At 38.8% G+C, this 23,553-nt stretch overlaps 1 protein-coding gene across 2 annotated transcripts in view; it reads right to left on the reverse strand.

Moving 5' to 3' along the window:
- Nucleotides 1-23,553, reverse strand: part of SYTL3 (synaptotagmin like 3) — a 32,053-nt gene that overhangs the window by 835 nt on the left and 7,665 nt on the right. Inside the window, exons 4-15 of one of the 2 annotated variants that reach the window (XM_030498974.1) lie at nt 23,424-23,488; nt 20,834-20,885; nt 19,457-19,523; nt 18,413-18,485; nt 14,896-15,020; nt 10,956-11,099; nt 8,024-8,202; nt 5,737-5,839; nt 3,530-3,700; nt 3,227-3,326; nt 1,776-1,884; nt 683-888 (exon numbers count right to left, since the gene is read on the reverse strand). In XM_030498974.1, coding sequence (XP_030354834.1) covers nt 683-888; nt 1,776-1,884; nt 3,227-3,326; nt 3,530-3,700; nt 5,737-5,839; nt 8,024-8,202; nt 10,956-11,099; nt 14,896-15,020; nt 18,413-18,485; nt 19,457-19,523; nt 20,834-20,885; nt 23,424-23,488 — 1,394 coding nt within the window. Of the gene's footprint in view, nt 1-682; nt 889-1,775; nt 1,885-3,226; nt 3,327-3,529; nt 3,701-5,736; nt 5,840-8,023; nt 8,203-10,955; nt 11,100-14,895; nt 15,021-18,412; nt 18,486-19,450; nt 19,524-20,833; nt 20,886-23,423; nt 23,489-23,553 lie in introns of both variants that reach the window. The other variant, XM_030498973.1, reaches the window with a different exon arrangement.

Below are 23,553 nucleotides of genomic sequence, written 5' to 3' on the forward strand. Positions count from 1 at the left end.
AGTCTTCAAGTGATAGGGCTTCTCTGCTCAACGACAAGTGAAACAGGGCCTATTCAGTGTGCAGAGGGCTTCTCATGAATTTCTCAGCCTTGAGAGCAAGCTTCCTCACTTGCACATACATTAGAACAGAGCCCAAAACTCAGATGTGCAATAGCCCCTTCTGTGCAAGTTTCACTGTCTCTATCTCCCACTGCCTGGATTGTTTTGTGGATGTAAACTAATAAGCACAAACATACAGAGGTTGGAGTCTAGTAGGTCATTAGTTCTTGTGCTTCCTCTTGATGAAATAGTATTTAAGATTAACCAATGCACAGGAAACAGCTCAAGCAACTGGTCTTAAAAATTTATGACCAGAGCTCTAGAAGAGTTAACTTCACCCAGCTTTTCTATGCCTGTCTCAGCATGGCCAGGCTCCGATCCTAGAACTTACCATATTAACAAATGGCTTTCCTGAAAATTCCCACTCACAACCATGATCTTTTTGCACAGACCTGAACTAAAGCACATGCAGTGCTTCTTACAGGATCAAGGCCCAAGACTGCAAGTTGGTAAGGACAGGCTGGGCTGTATGTGTAAGCACATGGCAGTGGGTGATACATAGCACAGTGTAAGTATTATTTAGAATGTAAACTAAATGAACTTTTCCCAAATTACCCTCAATTTTTCATGGTAAAGAACCTACTTGCACCAAGTGTAGCTCCTCCTAGGAACTGATCGCTTGAGCTGGACGTTGACTGGTCCCAGACAGTCAAGTGTAGACATGACTGCTGCAGCTGAGCTGGGGTCACACCATCAAAGACAAACAAGTGATTCCACTGGGGACAGGCTTCTTTCTTCCAGACAGGAGACTTCTGCTTTACCTCTGGTTGGTCTGGAAGGATAAGACAACTTCCCCAAAACAATGAGAGTTCAGCAAGGTTTCTGATTTCTCAACCAGAAAACAGAACATTTGCAATAATCAACTAGGGCCCTCTGGTTTGCTTTAAATAGCACAAAAGTTCAGCGTAAGTGCAAGGTAGAACATGGTGCCAATGTGTTTATTTTGAGACTTGTTCCTTTTCCTGTCTGCCTTCAGTGTGGGTGCAAGTAGGCTCTTCTGGTCCATTTGCCTTTTGCTGTCACTGACTGCTAAAGAAATCTTTACTCCCTGTTCCGTTACCAAATTCTGCCCAAAATCTGCCTTTCAGTAGATAAGTTTCTGGCCCATTTCACTGAAAATCAGTGCCACAAGCAATGAAATGGCTTTATGTGATGGTGTAAGTGTACCTCAGTATTATACTTCCAATGGCATCGGGTGCCTGACAGTAAGAAAGTAAAATGATCCCACATAGCACATTGAAGAAAACTTCAGTCTCTCCTCTTTTAAACTGTTTAGTATGAAGAGGATAAAGGTTTCCTTTTAAATGTCCCCAAAGCTATAGTTAATTCTGCAAAGGCACAGATGAAAAATAAGAATTAAAATACCCTCTTGATTGGCACTACCCCAACCCCACCCCCAATATCTAAAAGCAGGAACTTCAACTAGTGACCTCTGAATTTTAATGACATCAGTCAATGCTGAATTCCATTCAGGATCCAAAGAGCCAGTGGGACCCGTCACTGCACTGCTGAATGCTGCTGTTGTGCAGACACCCGAATGTTACCATTACAAGGAAGTCTAAGAGTGTGGACTATACCACTTCCAGTGGCCAGTCTCCTGATGAACACGTTAACACACACATTCACATAGAATGTGTGTGACATTTTCTGTTTGAAGTGTTAGGTCTCATACATACCCTTTAACAAATGGGTTCGGCATTCCAGCAGATCTTGGCACGGGCAAGTTCTTGGCCGCAGTTATCATCACCTGAAGCTGGCAGCTGGGAACACCTTGGTCCTTTTTTCCTGCAACAAGAGCATTTATCACATGAAATAACCAGTTAGTTCAGCTGATAGCTTAAGATGTTGCTATCGGGAAGTAGGAAAATGCCTAAGTGGTACTACTGAGATAAGGACTCATAGTGCTGTATTAGGATCATTTGAAAGATTTTAACCTGCTTGCACAGGGCATGAGTCACACACACCCCAAAAAGGCAAGCAATGAGTAGCAGGTTGCTTTATGATTCCTGTTCCAAAGACAGAGCTTTCTGATGTATTTGTGTAAAGTGAACACAAGGCAGTACCCACATGAGTGTTTCTCTGAAACAAAGCCAGAAGCAGGAGAAACAGCCAAACCCGCAGTGTGATACCGCTCCTCTGTTACAGCTCTAGTTATAGAGACCCAATACACAGGCATGCACAAGAAGGAAAAATGAAAGAAAGCAAGTTAGTAACTTTGGGGTCATTTGGAAAAGAAAAGGGAACAAAATTCGCCTAACAGCTAATTAGATCTTCCTATTGGCCTCCACCTGATGCTATGGTCCTGACACAGAGAGATCCAGTAGAGCTCCAAACCTCTGTATACCTCACTATGATCTAGGGAGATAAGGAAAATGAGGTTGTCCTATCCCTCCCCCAAAGGTGTTTCTTTTACTCCGTCAGCAGGTGCTTGCTCTGACACACTACAGCAATACTTAATGTATCTTACAAGTCTTTCATTAACAAAAACCAAATCCTGACTGTACATTTTGAACCTAACATCTTCCAAATGAGATCAAGGAACTGGTCTTAGAAATTTATAAACAGAGCTCTAGAAGAGTTAACTTCACCCACCTTTTCTATGCCTGTCTTAGCATGGCCAGGCTCCGATCCTAGAACTTGCCATATTAACAAATGGCTTTCCTGAAAATTCCCACTCCCTCAAATCTTTGATCTCCCTCAAATGAGATCACTGGAGGAAGCCAAGGGTGCTGCTCTGGTACCCTTGCAGCCATTTCCTTTCCACCTTTTCCCTAAATTGGCAGTCTCCACCTTGGGCATTAAAACTGCTGCACCGCCTCTAAGAACAAGGCCTACTAGCAACACCATGACTGGCACAAGCTTCCCAAACAGCTGGATGCAACATACTGCTGCCACTATAATGTGCAGCTTTTGTTGGCATTAAAAAGAACAAAAAGATGAAGTTGGCAAATGTTTGGATCTTAAATAATTTGAAATATAATACGCCACAAACCACTATTTGCAGTAGCTGTTACAAACTCTATATGGGCATATTACATGGACACATTGCTAGCCCCTCATTGATCTCAATTCTTTTCTAGCCAAGGGATTCAGCATACATAGTGATGTATGCTGAAACACTTTATACCTTCAAACTGGGAATTTTTATACTGAGCAGGTGCCGACAGTCTTGCAGACACAAGGAGTTCACCACTGTACTGGATAAGATCATCTTCAGGCTTTTCAAGCTGAAGGAACACAGAAATCAGCATTACTGCAATCATTCTATTCCACATCCTTCTCACAGCTTATTTATGTTTGCAACACGTCCTTCTAATGGGCTGGATTGACAGCATTTTTCCCTTCAATTATCTCAGAAGGGTGATATTTTTCACAGCTTTTACTACATCTTGCTTTTAAGATACAACTAAGCACAAAAACTAAGAATCACCTTGGGCTTGAGCTGGTACCAGCTGAACAACTGCATTGAGTCCTCTTGAAAATCCCACGCTGCCAGTGGAATCACCACTTCCCCCAAAAACACCCTGTATTTGAGTGCTCCTGCATGCCACACAGAGATCTGAAGCTGCCGACTTCCCAGCTGGGAGTATTCAATCTTGTACTGGAAAGATAAACAGTATTTACAGGGGGAATGCAGGCCCATGCTCATCACAGCATGGCTGAAGGCACCGGGATGCAGACAGAAGCATGTTGTCTGAATGTGCTTTGCAATCTGCATATTACTCCACTATTTATGTGCTAAATAACACTCATCGAAATATGAAACAACATTCCAGGAATACCTTGACCTGCCTTACTAAAGACTTTCATTATTAATTCAGAATTTTAAATAATTCTTGACCATTTTTGCTGGTGGGATTTTTTGGGTTTTTTCCTCTCTCCCTCTCTTTGTTATACACTTCAAGCAGAATTTGACCACTCTGGAGGCCACTTCAAGATTAAGATACCTAACAAAGGTGCTAAAATTCCATTCTGGTCAGCGGACATCTATTCAACGCAGTCAGTAAGAAGAAGGAGCTAATTCAGCTGACCACTAATTACAGCCCTGATCTGCTCCCAAAACATAGTTATAGCCCTTTGAGACACTGTTGGGTATCCAATATACCCACATGAGACTGGCAAATATGATACCCAGCCTACAGGGGACCTGCACCCACCTGGGCTGGAAGCTGGAGGCAAGGGCATCACTCCCCACATTTAGGCTGCTGAATCACAAGCATGGTGTAGTCTGTGGAGCTAATAGCCCTGGGCTCCAGTGATTCCCAAGAGCACTTAACGCACCTCTTGCACATGGAGCTACCCAAATGCAGGTGCCTTAATTTGCAGCTGAATCTCACCGAGTTGGATCTTGGTGTCATTATGTAGTTTACCTGCACTAGCACTATGATCTTCTGACCATTTCTGCTACTCTAGATAAACTAATAATTAAACTAATTCAAAAGACTTCTAACTAAACTATCTTTAGTGTTCATACAGCCAGTTCAGGCATGGCTCTCACTCTCCCTTTTTCAGTTTTGCATGATTTGGCATATAGGAAAGGGACTATAAAATTAGAACCAGCTATTCCAATTTCAGGTTCTTCTTTCTCCCAGCTTAAACCCTATGTACAGACTTCAGGCTATATAAGAATTACATACATTACTTAAATCTTTTGTTGTTGTTACTGAATTTTACAATGTTTTTTCCAAACGTATTGCCTGTTTCACTCGCTAAAAATTCTTGTTCATACACGCCAAGAGATGGGGGTAACACTGAAGCTTTTGTGTAGTTCAAGGACCAACAACACAAGTTTTTCTGTCCATTAACTGTGTTTCTTATCTCTTCCAAGACAACACATTACTGAAGAAGTCATCATCTTATGTGCTACTGCAGCTCATTGATGCACACAAAAAGATGGGTTTGTAGTGATCCGAGTACAAAACTAGAGCTGGGAACAACAAAACTAATCCAACCTCTTCCGGGTGGCAGTACTCAGCTTCAGCTTCACAATCCATTAAGTGTCTGTGAAGCAAGAATAATGGCTTCTATTTTCTACACACAGTTCTTACAAGGACACAAGAAGTAATACTGCAAGGCATTAAGGTATTAAAAGCACAACTACTGTTGTCTGGTGGGATTCTTAATGTTTGAAATTAGAACTACAAAGAGATGGCCTGGCATCAATTGCACAGGGAAAAGGAAGCAGACAGTGTTTTAGAGGTGGTGGAATTCAGTTAGCATTCAACTAACTGCAGAGACACATTCCCAGTGGCACTGACAAGGGGTATTGATTGAAAGGGATACTTGTGTAAAACACAAACTGCTCTGCAATGCACCCAGTTCCCAAATGTACCAAAAAAAAAGAGTGCCTATGGAAGATACTTTGCTTTTCCACAAGGTAACTCAGAATGACACTGGAATACATTAGCAATGTTCTTACAGACAAAGGCAGACTTTTAATGATTAGCAATTTACTATTGCAACTCCAAAAGCATTTTCTCTTATTTGGACTGAAAAACATAATTTTTTCAATTATTGTTGCCAGTGGCTCTCAGGTTTGTCCCATCAGGACACTTCTGAACCTGCAGGATTATACGTTACAAAAGGAGACACTACCCTGGAAAAGCAGACTTAGCAGCACACAATTGCAAACAGTACCTTCAAAGTCTCATCAAATTCCGGATCCACTGTTCTCTTTTTGACGGTTGTCTTCCGCTTACCCCGAGGAGATTTATCAGGAAGTAAATAAACCTTAACATACCTTGTAGGTAGGTAGAAAGATACATGGAAGGTAACCAGAGAAACAGATGGGTGAGAAGCAAACAAAGAAGAAAAATTAATTAGATGAGAAGAGTTTTTCCTTAATTCTTAAACAATTTTACTGACTGTAATTTTCCAAGCAATACAATGGCAAATTGCGGTTATATCCTTTCTCATTAAAAACAGGCAGAATAAAGAGCCCTGTATATCAATCAGCTAACATGTTTCAATTCTAATTGGGAAAGGATCAGGATCTGGACAGGAATCTTCTGTTTTCATACTCTTGGCCTCTCGTAACATAGCCACCAAGGAAGTCACCTTGTCAGCTGTAGTGATGGTTTTGTGATGAAAACAAACAGCATATTATGTGCTTAAAGGAAAAAAAAATATCAGCTCAATCAACTTTAGGATCATTGCTGCTTGTTGGTGAAGAAAACATCTCATTTTTACAACACCAAGTACCATGTAGCAAAAAAAAGGTATAATCATACAAATAATACATAATAATTTATAGCTCTTACAAACATTACCTGTTATAATAGCCACTATAGTGAAAGTGGGAGATTGTCTGAACTGCTGAAAATTGCCTTAACATTGATTCAAGGAAAACCAGTAAAAATATTCTGGAAGCTGAGTTGGATCGATATCAAGCACCAATTTTTCCTACCCAAAGTTTCTTATGTGCAAGTCACATGAACATTAATGCTTAAATACTTCCCTTCATATGAGAGTTCAGTGGGCTTGTGTTATGGCTTCAAAACTAGAGTATTAGCAACAGAGAGTGTTTGCTCACAGCTTGGCAGGAAAAGGAGTGATTGTTAACATAATATTTTTTAACTATGCTTGTATACTTTTCAGATACTACAATTTAAACCAATTTTAAAACAGCCTTTTGATTAACTTAATCAAAAGTAAGATCAGCTGTACCTCATATTGTCAGTGCAGAACTTCTGTATCTTCCTTATTCTTTCCAAACTTGCACGTAGGCAGTAACTTTTTAAAATATCCAGGTACTAGAAGTTTTAGCCTCTTGCTCTATCACCCCAGATCAATGTAATTAAAAAGTACCCAGTCCAGTCAACAAGCTAAATAATTCAGTAGGTTTTAAACATCAGCTAAAAGTCTGCTTTTTGGCAAGTGTGTTAACTGAGTACACTGGCTGTACTTTTTCTGTTGGCTTGGAAACCAACAGAAATATATAAATATATACCAACAGAGAGTGTAATGTTCATTACACAGTACTTCCCACATTGCCTTTCAGGCTTCCTGCAACTGTTTGCCTGGCTTAGTTGCCAGGGGACTCAAAGAACCTTGAGCCGCTTCTGATGTGCTCCCAAATTGCCCCGCTTCATGAGCTGCTGATCCAGCAAGGCTCCTTTCATCACCAAGCCCGTCTTGATTAACATCTTCCGCAAGGTGCGCAAAAGCCATGTGCCTTCTGGGTGAAGGTGGCTGCAGCTCCACAACTCCAGTGTGGTCACTCAAGGGCTCAAACAACAGGATGACAGCAGGGACAAGAACAGTTAGGTATTCTACCTGGTGATTTTCCATGAATGGTTACTGCATGGTCAGAGATCATTTAGTAATAAACAGACAAATCACCAAGGCTTACTTTGGTGATTATCCAGCCAAAAATTTCTATGGCATATTTTGTCTACAGAAGTGGGTATTTCTTCCTCTTACAATAATACATACTTCTTGAACAGCTTTAGATTTTAAAATGTACTGCAGGATCTGAAATTTCTATTCTTGTTACAGAAGATGGAAGCACAGAAGTATTATAGCAATCACCCCGTGACTCACAGTGGGCGAGTAGGTGAATTAGGAATGTGACATCATATGTTTTAGCCACTTATGTATTAATTTTGTGGGCACAACTTAAGAGCTAAAATCTGAACAGCTACTCTTGACATCCAAAGGTACTTACCAGCACCAGATACCCAACTGCCTGCTCACAGGCAGAGAAAGAGACAATTACTAACACAGAATGGAATAAGCGCTGATATGAAACATATTTGTCTGGCAGTGTGCAAATGTAAAAAGGGCTGGTATATGTCTTGAATGCTCTGAAAGTGCCAGTATAGCATACCATGATATATCAATCACTTTCAATCACAACATAGAAGTATCTTAAACCCAGAATATTTTCCTTATTTTTTTTCCTGCTTTTCTACCAAATACTTACGGGTTACACTTTTTCTTCTTCTCTTCTCCATAAGCCAGGTTCTTGCATCTCTTGATACAAATTTCTAAGATGCAAGCTTTGAAGACATATCTCATGGCAAACTCTATTTCTCCTGTGACATTAGCTTTGCCAAAATTTCCAGACTCGGTGCAAGTGCTGTTAAGACTATACAAACTCCCCTAAGAAAAGACAAATGTTTGGGGAAAGTAGCTTCAGATCAAACAGGACAAGACATGCATTTACCTCAAAGGTCAGCATCTTTACAGACATGACTGTAGAGCTACTGCAAATCAAGAAGATTTAAGGTAACCTGTATAAGACATCCTATTGCTTCCACAACAGCCCTGAAAATTATGACTGTAATTACAATTTTACTGCTCTGCCTTTTTCTCTCTGTAAGCTCTCCAGGCTAAGAAAATGCTTTCTTAGATAATTTCTAGATCTAGAAATTGTCTCCAAATAAAACTGCTATGTGGCTTTCCAAGAAAAAAAATGGGATAAGTGTCTGAAAGGAAGAGAGTGAAAAAACCTCCAAAATATAAGAACATAAAAAACATTGAACTAGACTGCTTTTAATACATAGCTCATCGTAGGGTACACTGCCAAGATGTTAGGTTTATCATATATTAAAGGAAACAAAAGTGGCCTTGCACATCCAGTAGATTTTCTACAAGATGCCCCAATTCCATATAAAAATTACATATTCCATACTGCAGCAGACAGTTCAGGAAAGATTAAAATATGAAGATACCTAGTTGTTGTATGTTGGTGCATAAAGAAGGTATTCCCTAACCCGCCTCAGCCACTCCGTTCTCCTTTTACCTACTTTCACCTATGGGGCAAAGGTTTGGACACTGTCCATCCATAGACAAACAGCATTTGCATCTGTGGAAGGAAGAGACTATAATCCTTTCTGTGGCCCAGCACAGACATGTAGTTTTATGATGCTATCTAGACTTCAACGTAACGTATTATCAAACCAATCAAAATAGTTTGGTCTCCATTCATTTATAATGATATACTTTAAAGTTAGCCTTAGAAACCTTTTACATAGCATATGTCACGAGGACACAATTGTTGTTGTGATTAATCTCACAGCAACACTGCCCTAGATTGCCAAAATATCTGTGTTTGATCACTCCTCCCTCTGAAAATAAACACCAACCCACACAGGACTGGTTGACCAACAAGTTCTACATTGCACAACCCAGCAGCTAGGAGGGCAGAGTAGTGTTTAGAAGATCATCTCTCTTTCCCATGCAGAGGCTCTTCTTCCTTCATGCAGCTTGCCAAATACTTTTTAAAATTTACACCAACAGCCTAATCAGATTACAGCAGCTATTTATGCTATCTTCTAAGATCTAAGTAACACACAAACTTGACAAAAGAAGGGTCAGAGTGCTCAGGGTCAGAGTGCTCAGAGCACTTACTGAGGAAGTCACAAGAAGCGTTAGGACTGTTTTGACCTGATGCTTGTTGCATGTGGTCTTGCTCCCTCCACAAGGTGTACAATAGTGTAATCAATCTCCCTTACAGCTTTGTTCAGCTCTGTTCTTTCACTCATTGACATTTTTATTTATCTGATGAGAAAATGCTTAGTTTCCACCAAAATCCTTCATGACAAAGGAATGCAAACAGATTTTTGTCTTGGCTCATATGTCCTAAAAAAAGTTCTGCAAAACTCCCCAATAGTTATTCCACAGAATCTCTTATTTAGAGAGGTTGGATAGGTGTTCTGATGATTAATGGTGTTTGGTTTGAATATCACTATATATGTCTCCACCTGATCAGGAGTCACATACGTTCAATGCAGAAATCATTCATCCTTTTGGTTCAGTAAAGAGGGATTTAGCAATGACTTCATGTATTGCACTTCTGCTGGCATGACTGGAAGCAATTCCATCTGGTATTTTGGAAGATACATTTTCATGGAGTAGTCATCAACATCCAACACCCATAAAGGGAAGTTTAATGGAACGTGACCTTCCCCCTTATAAGATAGTAGAAAATATTTCAGTTTTAAGCCTGGGCTCTCTATAGCCCAGCTCAAATGGTTGTTCACTAGAATCATAACTGTCATCCAAAACTATTATCCATTTTTCAGTTTAACACCTTGACTCCACAGTGCAGTAGACTATGATAGTGTGCCAAGGTCCTTGTGTGTGTTTATACTCCTCTGCAAAGTGAGCAGGCTGGTTTAATTTTGATTCCCTAAAAGTCATTTTCGTTTCCTTCTTTACAGCATCAGTTGTGGATTCTCTGGATACTTCACCCTGCTTAACCTCATCACTAATACATAGAAATTACCTTCCACAGTCAATTATAGAGGCTTTAAAGCATGTGCTGAATTCATCTATAACTGGCTTCCTTCTCTCTCATTTGCAGTATTCAGAATGCCATCTATCAGAGGATGATTCAGTGCCATCCCCTAAACTATCAACTGTTCCCCTGGCTTCCATCGCTGCCAGTTTCCTTTTTATTCACTGACATTCTGACATTTGAGTTTCCACTGACATTTCCTTTACCACAGCTCTTACAGAATAACAAACCCCTTCCATTAAATGAAGTTTTAAGAGAAAAACTACCACTCAATTAGAAAGGACCTTGTTCACAATTCCAACCCTATAAAATGGGAAGAATATTAGTTGCATTTGCAAAATCAGAGGAAGCTGATCTATCCATTATTCATTATTAATGGATATATCCATCTATCAATTATCCATTATTAATTTGATTGGACTTATGCTGCAAAAAGTTCAGTGTTACTCTGGGGACTGTGCCAAAGGCAGTTAGTTTTTCATCAGATACAAACTCAAGTCTTCCTTCATTCTGTAATATAACCCAAAATACACCAACATTTTGCACAAGATCTTAGCTTTTATATCTGTTCCCATTAGACACCTCTTCTGTTGTGCTTCACCCTTTAACTTACATGTTTTTTGCCATCACAGAAAACTGCATCACTTGTAGGACTGGTTATTACGTCGTCTTCTTCCTTGCAATTCCTTTTGGTCAGAATTTCACTGTCATTTTGGGCCCCAGTAACGAGCTGCTGAAGACTAGGTGTACTTTTCATCTGTAAGAAATCCAGAAAGTAATTGGGGCTTTTTTTGTTTGTTGTTTTGTTTATTTAAGAAAAATGCCCCGATTCCTTCAGGAATGCTATCCTATCAGAAGAAAAGTCAGTAAATAGCTACAATTCCCTCTGATCAATGTCACACAGCTGGCACACTTTCAAAGACAATTTAGTAACTTCATTGAATTATTAATTTAAGTTGATTTGCAACTCTCCCATCCCAGCTAGTAGTACATTCATTATATACCACTATATAAATATATCATAATTTTCTAAACATACCACAACATAATCTAAGGATTTGTACTGCAGCAATTACTAACAACAGTCTACTAATAACAGACCAAAAGCAGCAGTATACTAATAAAAGGCCTTATTAGTCTTTAACAAACCAGTAATTTTGGGAAAGAAAAAAAAAAAAAACCAACAAAACCTTGCCTCCAGGAAATTCAAAATAGTATTTTGCAATATGCATGCCACATGCCCATGTCTGTCTATGCAAGAATGAATGCAAGTTGAAAGAGACTTGGAAATAGAAACAGACTCACAAGTTCCTATTTAACTTTGATTATAGACAAAGTTTACATTTCTGAGGTGTTCTTGACTTTGCTTTGACTAAGTCCATTCACCTTTCCAATCTTCCCATGAATAATACCCTGGTAATTTGTGGAATTAACATATATAGTAGCAAAACTCCTTGAGATTTAACTTCAGCCACCTCTGTTACCAGTAACAGCAGTTAATAACTTAATAGAATGAAGTGCTGAAAGAATAATACATAAGGCTATAAATATGCTGAAAATAGATTTTAGCTCATTGTGGCACACCACCCCCCCCTAGATAAAAAAAGCTATGCAAAGTATGTTCACAGTTCAATGGGTAGGAAAAGAGTGAGGTAAGAAACTTTACATGGTTAGGAACTAAGAAAATAATTTCTTAAAAATAATGTATAAGAGGGATTACCTGAAAGACTGGAAAGAATATAGTGTGATTGAATCAACAAGAGGATTGTAACATATTTGCATAAAAGAAACTACATATATTTAACAAACCTGGGAACCCCTCCCACACAATCAGCAGAAAGCACAAAAGAATGAGGATAACAGAGGAGATGATATATTGACCTTGCTTCTGAAAAAGAACACAGGATGTGCAAAATCCAAACCAGTATCGTTATTATACACAGAAATTGTTATGTGTAGTAACTGCCCTACTTTAAGAATAGATGTAAGAATTCATTAAGTTCTCTTGTGAAAAGGAAATGGACAGAAAACACGTTCAGAATAGAGTCTCGTAAATCCCCAAATACCAAACCATCATATTTCTCAGCAGAGTAATTGTCTTCTGCTTTATAAAACCTGAACCACCACCAATTTCACTTGCTACCCAAAACAACGTACTACACACCAAATTTTAGCTTCTACTTGGATCAGAAAGACTTCTCTATTGTGTTAAACAGAACATAAGTGATTAGCAAGGCAATGTAACTAACAGTGCTAAACTTAGCATCAGGTCACAAAGCAAGACTCTCCCCTAGCCTCGCTCTAACGTCTCCAGCAGCATGCATCTGCTGTCACAGGAAGGGTAACCCACAGCTACTGACACACCACAAACAGCTTCCAAAGCTTCCATGCATCTGCTTGTTCCCCCAGTGAGGCTGTTCCTTTAATGAGCTTGGAGATTCTGATGCAGAGAGGCCCTAGAAAACACTATTCATTCAACTTCCTAAATCCAGATTTTGCACTGGCTGCTAGTTCTTGCTGTGGGATGTTTTTTTCACTATTACTGAAGTTAAATAAAACCTCTTTCAAGTTTAATGTGAAAGAATCAAGCTCTGAACATATCGCGTGTTTGGAAAACTTACTTAAGAAACAGATAATGCTTTTGAGACTGAAGTGGTGCCCCAGTCCTACACCCTACACATTCAAAACGGGTGTTACAGCTATTACTTCCCAGCCATTCCTGGAGAAAAATGCACATTTTCTAGACAAAAACACCCCACTATTTCAATGTATTCTCTGAAAATGAAAATTCTTTCTGTGGTGGAAATCACAGCAAGTAAGATTTATACATCATATTTTGTTATAAATGCAAGTAGTTGTTTTGCACTTGTAATTTAAACCAGGTTCTGTGTCTAAACTGAAGTCATAGTTTTAGTAAGGATGTAAGCAGCTACATTTATTGAAGGAAAACAAATGAAAAAAAAGGAAGAATAATGCAATACTGCCATTGACAGAAATTAAAACTAATTTTTAGAATCACAGTAAAGATACAAAAGCCATCATATAAGTGCAGGGACAGATGAGTAAAACTTCCTTAATATTAAAACACCCAAATCTCTAAATGTCAAAGGTGGCATTTACAAGAAAAAAAGATGAAGAGTAATTCTAGTAAAACTAAAATTCTAACTTAAATATAGTCTAACTGGTTTGAATGAGACAACAGCTCCACGACTTAGAGAACTACTGCTCTGACACACAAAACCCATTGAAATCTATCTTTCAAATTCTGCAACACAAAGGATGGACATAAATGAAGTCCCAAGTCTCTAAATGAGCAATTGAAAAACCCACACAAATAATTTGTAATCTCCTACCAGTGCACTTCTCAAGCCAAAGAATCCATATCCATCTTTTAAACATGACAGGCTGCATGTGATCAGCATTCAATGAAACATAGCTTAAGTTCATATTATCTCCAACTGCAATATTTTTTGACGCATTAAAAGAGCAGTACTCTGCCAGTAGAATAAAGTCACACTGAAATGTGGTTTGCCACAATGAAAGCAGCACTCTGGTACTTAACAATTGTTGCCAGTTTTATTTACAATATAATTGCGTACAAAAGTACCAGAACTAATTTCAGAGTTCACAGACCTCGCTGGGCCAATTCAAACCACTAGTCCATGCGGTCTGTCATCCTGTCTCTTCCATTTATCAAGACCTAACACCTCAGAGGAAAGTGAAAAGTGTGCACCAAGGGAGCTGTGAGTAATATTTACCATGAGGTCTGGCCCAAAGCAAAAGCTTTTCTCAGCATCTAATCCAGGCACTTAGCAGACCACATTTAGCTCATTCAGAAGAACAAGGCGATTCAGTAAGCACCCACTATATTGAAAATAGAGTATGGACAAAGTCCAGTCCCTTGAGAGGTGAAAGTGTACAACACAAAATCTTCAGTGTAACTTTAAAGCGGATATGTGACATCATCTTCAGCCCTGCACAATTTGTGGAAAAACAGATGACTGGATTTTTCTCAAACTTTTTTTTCAAGAAAACACTGAAAGCTAGAGACTGTAACCAAAGCAAAAGGAAAAGGAAAGTTGCCCAACAACTAACAGCAGGCAACATTTTCTCCTTGCCAAATTAAAAAGCGCTCAGAAATTGTCAGGATGGGTTTTATGATGGTCATAGCTTGGCAGCAGCAAGAGGGGCAGGAAGAGGACAAAAGACAGAGCACCTCCTGGCAGCCCAACAATCACAAAGAGCAGACATCAATCAGCCTCAAGAGAGACTGTGAGCAACTGGGAGAGAAACGACCCACTCTCTCCCTCCCTGTGTGTGAGTCTTTTTAAAATCTCAGTCTAACATTTCAGCTCTGGGCTGAGATCAAGTGTTCAGACTCAGTCAAAAACCTTCTGAAGAATCAGAGTTCTGGCCACGGTCAGTGAAATACAGCTAAGCCCTGCATGTATAATGGAAGTAAAATTCCACTGTGTAAGTCATTATTCTTACAAATATATTCCATTCCTGAAACAGCCCTTACAGTTAGAGGCTGTGTATAATAATATGAATACCCTGCTTGTAATGTTGATGGCAGTGTCAGACTGGCTCCTTCTTTGCTTCCTTCTTTCCACATTCTGCCCATGATCTGCAGTTAGGAGACGTCTGTCAGCCATATCATTCTGGGACTTAGAGATTTCTGAAGTGAAAATGAAGAGAGAAGTCACTATAACAAACATTGCAAGCAACCCTGTAGATTCATAGGCTAATTCTGTAGCTTTCAAACTTTCATCCTGCAGTTTTAGTATTGATCTTCTAAGAGTAAGAAACAGATGGGAAGTGCTTGTCTCATTTTGTATAACGATATTTTTTTCCACTTAAATCTTCTCTGCTGTTTCAACTGGAAATTATACTCCTCACTTCCTATCATTATAGCTGCTGCAAGGAATTGTTGCATGCTATCAAATACAGTTTCCATGCCGAAGTAGCTACTACAGTCCCTATACATAGTTTCATTTGTAAAGCAGTTTGGTTTGGTTCAGAATAAAAGCGAGATCATTACAACATAAAGCAACATGACAATGGAAATTAGAAAGCAGAGCATATTGGAAAGCATTTAGAAATGTATCCAAAATACAGATGAAGGGAGAGCTATTACATACTCTGGTACCAAACCACATATAATTTTAAGAACATGAGTAGCCCTCATTGACTTCAATAACATTACTCATATGGATAAGCTTATGTCCGTACTTAAGTACCTTATTGAATTAGCACTTCAGTAACATCTAGTTTATTGTCAAATAGATCTATAGGACAATTAGACATTCAGTGCAGTACTTCTTGCTTCTTATTCCTCAGGGTACAGTCAGAACTTCACATAAAGCGAAGAACAGCACTCAGCTCTGTCTGAAGTTGAAAACTAGCAGGCTTAGCAGCAGACACTTTATTGCAAACCCTAGATAGTCTCTCATGAAGAATTAATAACTTGCAAGTGGTACATGAAATAGCTATCATATGTTTAACTCATACAGAAGAAATAAATATTTCTCTCACAACATGAGCCTCTGTGGAGGAGCCTCAGACAGCAGACAATAGGTCATTACAGCATTAAAAAAAACCAACGCACTCTTAAGTGTGATTCTTAAAGCCACTTTGGATTAGTTTTGTTCTTAGCAGCTATCAGCCCTCAGCTGTTTACTGTACTCTGTGCACACTATTAAGGCATCACATGACATATTTACAGGCAGGCTCAATTAAGTCATCTCTGACTGTAAACGAAACCAGGTTTTTAAAATACACGCTGAAATCAGAGATCATAAAAAGGACTGGAGTGAAAGATCTAATGGAGTAGATACAATCTGAGTAGCTTGACCAGCAGGAGAAGCCGAAACACAAGCTTGCCTCACACTCTGCTAGAATGAACAGGTTAAAGAACAGGTTACCAAGGAAAAAAAAAAAGGAAAAGATTGTTCAGTTTTGATATCTATTCCTCCTTTGGCTTCTCTACCCAAGTATCAGTAAAGCAGACACCATCTCTAGTGCCATGGGTGATTTTGCACTGCAAATAAAACTACAACCAGCACCTCATTTTACATTCTCCAAATGGCAGTCATTGGATTATAACCTCCCATTGCTGCCAAACCATGCTGGAACAGGAGGTAACAGCATAAAGAGCAGACTGCACAAGGCAGCATTGTGCTGCACGTGCTAATCCTTTGTTCCTGCTGCTCTCAGGCATGCGCACACATACGTTCCAGAATCAGAGGCATAACAAGGTTCTCCAGGTTTATTTACCGCAACACACAAGAGCTGGGTGCATTAAATACTTCTGCAAACCAGGACATTTTTTGTCTAGATAAGATACTCACTTCATACACTCGTGACCAAAAGCATTTCTCAGCACATTACCAGGTTTCATTAAGAGGCCACGCTGTCCAAAAGAGATGTTTTCTTAAGCCAAGAAGCCCAAGCCTTTCTCTCTGTAAGACTTTCTATACTTTTTAATTATTAACTTCAGTGATTGCAACAGCCTGTTATTTTCTTACAAATTAAAAGGTTCTACCTTAACAGAGAATGACAGCACTTGAGTGGGGTTCCACATACAGCTGAACTGAGCTAACAGCTTACTGCCATTTTCCCCTCTGCAACCACTGCTCTTCCTTACTCAGCTCCTGGCCATGTAGCCCAGCACCCTCTGTTGTGCCAGCTCCAACATATATAGCCTGCCCTGAGCCTATTCAACTCACTAAACCAGCAGAAAAGCACCTATGTGTTTTGTCTGGGCTAATGTTCTGCCCTTTTAATTAACTGAATCAGTTTCCAGAACGGTCCACAAACACTGATGCTAATTCAAGTTAAGTGATGGCAGCATAAGACCAGAAACAGAAGTTAGATGGGGAGGGAGCAGGACCTTTCTTTTGGTAGCAGTAAACTATTAAATTAGCTTGCTGCAATCCTGACAGTCTTCACCAGTAACTGTGGGGTATGACTTGGCTTTAGACTAATTGAAATCAGAATTAATTACTTTTTATCCAATTCTGTGCTACTTCAGCTATCTGCTTCCGGCAATGAAGTGTCCTATGCCACCCTGCACTACACTTCTGTTCAAGAGAGGCAGCCACTGAGTCTCCGCATAGATTTAATATGTGTTCACACAGACAATATTAAATTTGTTTAGTTAAAGACCAGGCATTTAGGATGGGTGGAAGAAGTTAGAGGAAAGACCAAAACAAAAGCTAGGACAAGAGTTAGGGGTAAAGGCTGAAAGGCACTGAAGCCAGATTTATTCAGGTCTAATCCCACGTTTGGGGTTGTGTAAGATGAAGTTAGTAAGAAAACACTAAGGTCCGTTCAAATACATGCAAATCTGCAAGCCCCTGTAATCTTCATAAGGCTCAGAAGTTGTTTGCCTTTGGTCACTGATGCCTTTAATTTGTTCTTCACAGAGGCTGGCTGTCCTCAGTGTAGTTAGCCTTAGAGGTGCATACCCAGTCTGTACCCTAAAGAACAGCAGGTAGCATAAGTGAATGGAAGGAATGAAAAGTATCAGAATGAAGGAAGAGTTGTTAGGACCGGCTGGCTCTTAGCAGTATGAACTGGAAAAAAGCTCACAACTAGACAGACTGAGAAAGAGGAAGGAAGCCCTCTTGAAAATTGCCAGTAAATGAAAATATTAAACTCCGCTTCCATTACATGACAGATTCTTTGACAGGGTCAGTTGGGGTTCAAGTCAAAGAGACAACATGAATATCACTACAGTAGAAAGTGGTTATTACACTGTGCTAGTGTGAGTTAAATACACCACATCTGAACACCCAGTAAACTTAAAAATGACATTATATAGTTTTTTCACATCTACACAAGAAAGGCATTCTAGGTTGGTATCATCAGCTTGTTAAACAACTAGCAAAACACTAAAGGAGAACTATACTTACTGTATTACTTTACAGGTTGGCTCAGTCTTGGCATTAGTCATTTCAGCCATTTCTCAATACCCTTTTTTAATAACTATTTCTTTGGCCAACAGTTTGGACCAAAAAACATTTCACTATGTTACTCTAGAACAACAAAGCAATGAAAATTACTTACTTTTTATATGCGTTGTGAGAGACAGAAACAAGTTTTCCACAGATTTATTAAAACTTTTAGACTGACCAAGTTCCTGCAAATGGGAGATGCCAAGAGTGAGAAATCACAAAATACTTGCTGTTTTAAAGTTTCCATGATCACTTATCTACAGTCCATATAACAATCAGATGGTAAGGCTGCAGCCCGTTGCTCACTTCTGTAGACAAATACATCTGAGGACACATGTTGACATGGTTGAAGACTGTCACTCTAATGTATGAAGATGGAAATAATCTTTTCAGTTCCATCCTCTTTGATATAGAAGTGGAAGTCCTTTGTAGGCAGATCACACAGCAATTTCTTAAATACAACTATTTACATCACCGATTTGTTGTAATGTATTTAATACTTTAAGTAGGAAAGTCCTATCTATTACAGATGCTCCTGTGCCTCTGAATCAGAGCTTTCATCAAGCTCCAGGTAAGCACATACTAGAATGTTTACAGAATTGCAGTGGGCTTCAAAACCAGGACCTGAGGACCCAGTCCAAAATTAACTGAAATAGTAATAAAGTGTGATTTCAATGAGTTCTGAGCCATGTCGTACTAGTCTGTCCGCTAGAAACTGTAATGCAAAGGCAACCATCAAATTTACTGTGTTTCACCAGTAATGAAAGTAACACATGGATAGCTTTATAAATCACTACTGAATATCATAGGACCATGAGATCCTTCAGGATGGAGGGAAGCTCAGGAGCTACAGACTTCCTGTAGTGAGGCACCAAAAACCAAGCGCAGTATCCCAGCGCCAAGTAGCGTGGTCAATCACGTCCCTCAAAAACTGAAAACTAACTGAAAACTTCCCTCATGACAGACTCTGACCTTTCTCTCCTCTTACCAATGCAGCATGTAAAAAAAAATTACAAAGGAACATAAGGCAGCATTTATATTGCAATATGATGCTGCAGTAGTTGCTATTTCCTGCATTTCTGTGGCTGGCCTTCTCATATGAATGACACCCTGACAAGTGGATATATATGTATATTTTGCAGATACATACATTTACCGTCACATTGCTTCCTGCTCTGGATTCTGTGAAAGGAGGTGGAGTTGGAGGTACGACAGAAATTTTACTAGAAATTTAAGAGATAAACAGTGCAACAATTAATATATTATACTAATAGATGGATAGATGAATCACATTCATGCACAGTATTTTTACTATCTGCCTTTCCTGCAACCTAAAGATCTGAGTTCGGATCCTGTATCTTTAATAGCTGCAGCACAGGTTGATTGCCTGTTTGTAAGAATTATGACTATCTTTCCGACTTCTCAATCTTGGGCTGCTCTAGGCAGAATTACTGATTTAAAACAAACAGGAAGACTTAACTTAGGACAGGCTTTCTAGGCTTCTATATGGTTGACATTATTACAATCTGTGTCCTGAGCGTTAAAACACAATTCCTGTGTAACACACCCCATCCCTGTTTCAGAGATGTTTCCATCTTTATTTACAATACTAAAAGGATGCTTCCTTGTCTGGGCCCAAAGCTGTTAGAGCCCCTTTACAGCATTCCAGCCATTTCATTTGTTGTAAATAGCCCCAGCCTGTGAAAACAACTCTGACTGTCATCTGACTGATTCTGCTACCACAGCACAATCACAGGCCTGAAAAGCAGCTACTGAACTTCCTTTTGATTGTCTTTTACTTTTACCACATCTAGGTAAAAGCAAGTCCTATGCAGCCCTAGTTAGGATCATATCTAGCTGACTCTAAGTTTCTGTCTCATGTGGCTATGACTTACCAGTTAACTATCATAAAATTGAGGCCATCTCTTTGTATCTTTGTTTTTTTTAAAGGAAGAGGGTTTCTTTTATGCGATATAGTTTAAGTAGACTTATTTCATTATATATCACTAGTAATAACTTAAGTATGGTTATGCTTAGTCCTCTAGTCTAAATATTTCAGTGTAAACTGGATTTTTTACTTGTTTTAAGCTTAGTAAGTGGACACATCTTACTGAACAGAGAGCTTCTTGTCTACCATTTATTCTAAAGTTATCAGATTATCAGTATCTCCCATTGAACAAACAATGATGCTGTTGCTATTATACCTCATAAATAATTTTAACCTCTGTTCATAGTGTGCAAATTTGAAAAACAATGATGTAAGCAGCTATGTAAAAATATAAGCAGATATGACAAAACCAACATATGTCCCTTCAAGTAAATAAGATTAATATTACTCTAAACATACTTATACCCTTTCTATGTATTGCTGACAGACAAAAGTGGCATTTTTTCTATGATTTTTTAAATTGTATGCCAAAAGTATTGAAAACTTTTTTCATGATAAAAAACAAACTGTTAGCTAGTTTATAACATATATCACCTACACAGATTCTCAGTGTTCTAGGACCATTTGTCCTTTTATGAGCCTTACCTCAGTTTCTGATAAGATTTCAAGAGCTTTGCACCAACTGTTTCATGTCTGCCTGTGAAGGAGAAAAACAAACAAACTAAAAACCCACCCAGAGGTCATCTAGCAACAGCAGCAGTTACTAACAGCTGTATGATACTCTTTCAAATCTGTGCCTTTCAGGAGCTGGCCTGTATTTACAGGAGCTCATGCACATGCAAGTCGGGAGTGAAAAAATGAACCCCCACCTGACATACCAGCATACATGCCAAACAACATGCAAGTGTATCCTGTATCACAAACTGCATCATAATTTCACCCTCACCTCTCACAGGCGACATGTTCAGACCAGCTCTTCAGAAATGCTGAGGACAACCATGTACAGGTGCTAACAAGCCCATTCCTACAGGTTGTAAGTACTCTCAGCCTCCTGAGGTCCAGGAGGCAGGTAGTGCATGGGCCTACTGCACCGAAGGACACGTCAACCATAACACTCAAACACTATGGAAAGCTTGAAAACATGTACACGGGTAGGCACATGGTCATCTCCTCCATCTTACAAAAAATTCTTTTCACTTTTCCCAATAGAGACCTTGAACAATCATGAAAACACGTGACTAGCTCACAAACATGAGCAAAAAACTCTTTGCCAAGGCCAACCCCTGTGGGGAAATAGTGACCATGTCACATTCCTCAGGTGAACACCAAGGAACAAGCGCTCCATCAGGCACAAACAATGAAGACTCATAAAAATGTAGCTTCTGAGTGATCACAAACAGAAAGAAGGGCTAAATGTGTGTAACAAATGGCCAACTGAAAATATCTGGGGTGGCTTTAATCACTACTCATTCCTAATACAGAAAACAATATGTGATCCATGCTTTGCTGAAGATCTCATTAATTATAACATATTGCTAACATAAAATTAGTAGACCTTGGTGGTGGTAGAAACAATAATCAACTTATTGATGTTCCAAACTCCAATCAGAACTCCAGACTTAATGCTTTGTTAAGCATTAATAAGTAATATTTGGTATCGTGATTTAGTGCAGCATTAAGTGATTTCTTAGATTTTTAATTTATTATTCAGGAAAGGCAAAAATATTTTCATCAAAGTGATTATTCTTTAGATAGAAGCTAAATTACACAAAATTAATAAGCAGCATACCGATATAATTTTTTACACGAGAAACAACTTTATTGTAACATGTATTTCTTCAGTTAAACTTATTTTCCAGTGAATACTCCACTTGTCTTATATTTTCAAACCAAAAGAGGGCACTGTCTCTCCAGGCCTGAAACAGACGTAACTACAACGGCTGCCGTGTTTCAAAGTTTGACGTTTTTAACCTCTTTAATTATATCAGTTGGTCTAATCAAAGGAACTAAACCAAACATATTTCTCTCTGCAGGCTTGTCTTCTGCATGTCCTTAGATCTTTGTGACTTCAACAGTACTACTATTAGACTAACTAAGCAAAATGCTTCAAGTACTCACAAAGCTGTGGTAACACAAGGTGAGAATTCATTTTACTGGAAAGAGGGACAGTTAGTACCTTGCAGTATGAGGTTCAGTGTCTGAGAACAACACAGCATTTTCCAATAAGAACCGTTAAACTACTATTTTAAAAATCAGAAATTATGTTAGCTAGATTGGAATTCTATGAAATCTTTCAAATTTTAAATGAATTGTTGTTGCAGGAACTGTAGTTCGGTTTCTTAATATGCTACCTATTGTCTTTTGTGAACACCTACTACCCAAAATTTGCCTGACTACATTCTTCCATTTCTAAACTTCTTCCTATTCAAGTTTCCCAAGAGATGTTTCAGTGCCTTCCTTTTTACCAACTACTCTTTAAGCTGTATGTGATGCAAATACTGGAAGTAAAACTTCAACATTTAGCTACAGTCAAGCACAAAGTGAAATAGTTGCCTATCTGAAGTGGTGCTTCAGGGGAAGTAGGAAGGAAATCCTCTCCACCTCATTAGTCATTGTAGGTGAAAACGAAGACCAAGAGCCCCTTGGCTGGAAAAACACATTCCCCATAGTGCAATCCATCCACATCCCGTATAATTTCTTTTAGAGCTTTGTATTTTTAATTGCACTGAAAAGATTGAACACAAGGCAGTGGCATAGCTGGCTGAAAGTAAAGCAACAGTATGCATTTAGCTTTCTGTTGATTTATAGCTATATATGTATTTTATTGCATTCTGTCATCACTTTAAGCTTTAGAACATTCTCAGTGAAAACAACTGGAGTTTTAACTTTAACAATGGATGCAAGATCATTTCCTTCCTGCACGCGTATTTTAACATTTCTGTATTTATTTCATGTCCTTGTATTTCTTAGAAGTCTTACATGCTCATTAACTCAAATTGATATGGCCAACAATTTTCTTATTCTTATTACTCATACCAAATAAATTATACTTTTAAATGCATTCTGCTAATTTGTGTTCATGTTTTATTTAGTGCATAGACAGATGCACTGCATGACAATTTCTCACAAGTCTCTCACCAAGTGGAAGAAACATTAAATACAGTGGCAGACTACATTCAATGTTTCACTAAGATGAGGACTACACATGACACAGCAGTTTATGGTCAGTGATTACCTTCACCTGGATATTTCTTTGCTCGTTCCTCAAAGAACCATTCGCCAGCCTTTACTTTCACATCTCTGAAAAACAAGCAAGAGAAATTTAAATCAACATTTTCCAAAGTGCATTTATTCAAATATTTGGT

This window comes from Strigops habroptila, chromosome 10 (assembly GCF_004027225.2).
Source record: "Strigops habroptila isolate Jane chromosome 10, bStrHab1.2.pri, whole genome shotgun sequence".
NCBI classification, from domain to species: Eukaryota; Metazoa; Chordata; class Aves; order Psittaciformes; family Psittacidae; genus Strigops; species Strigops habroptila.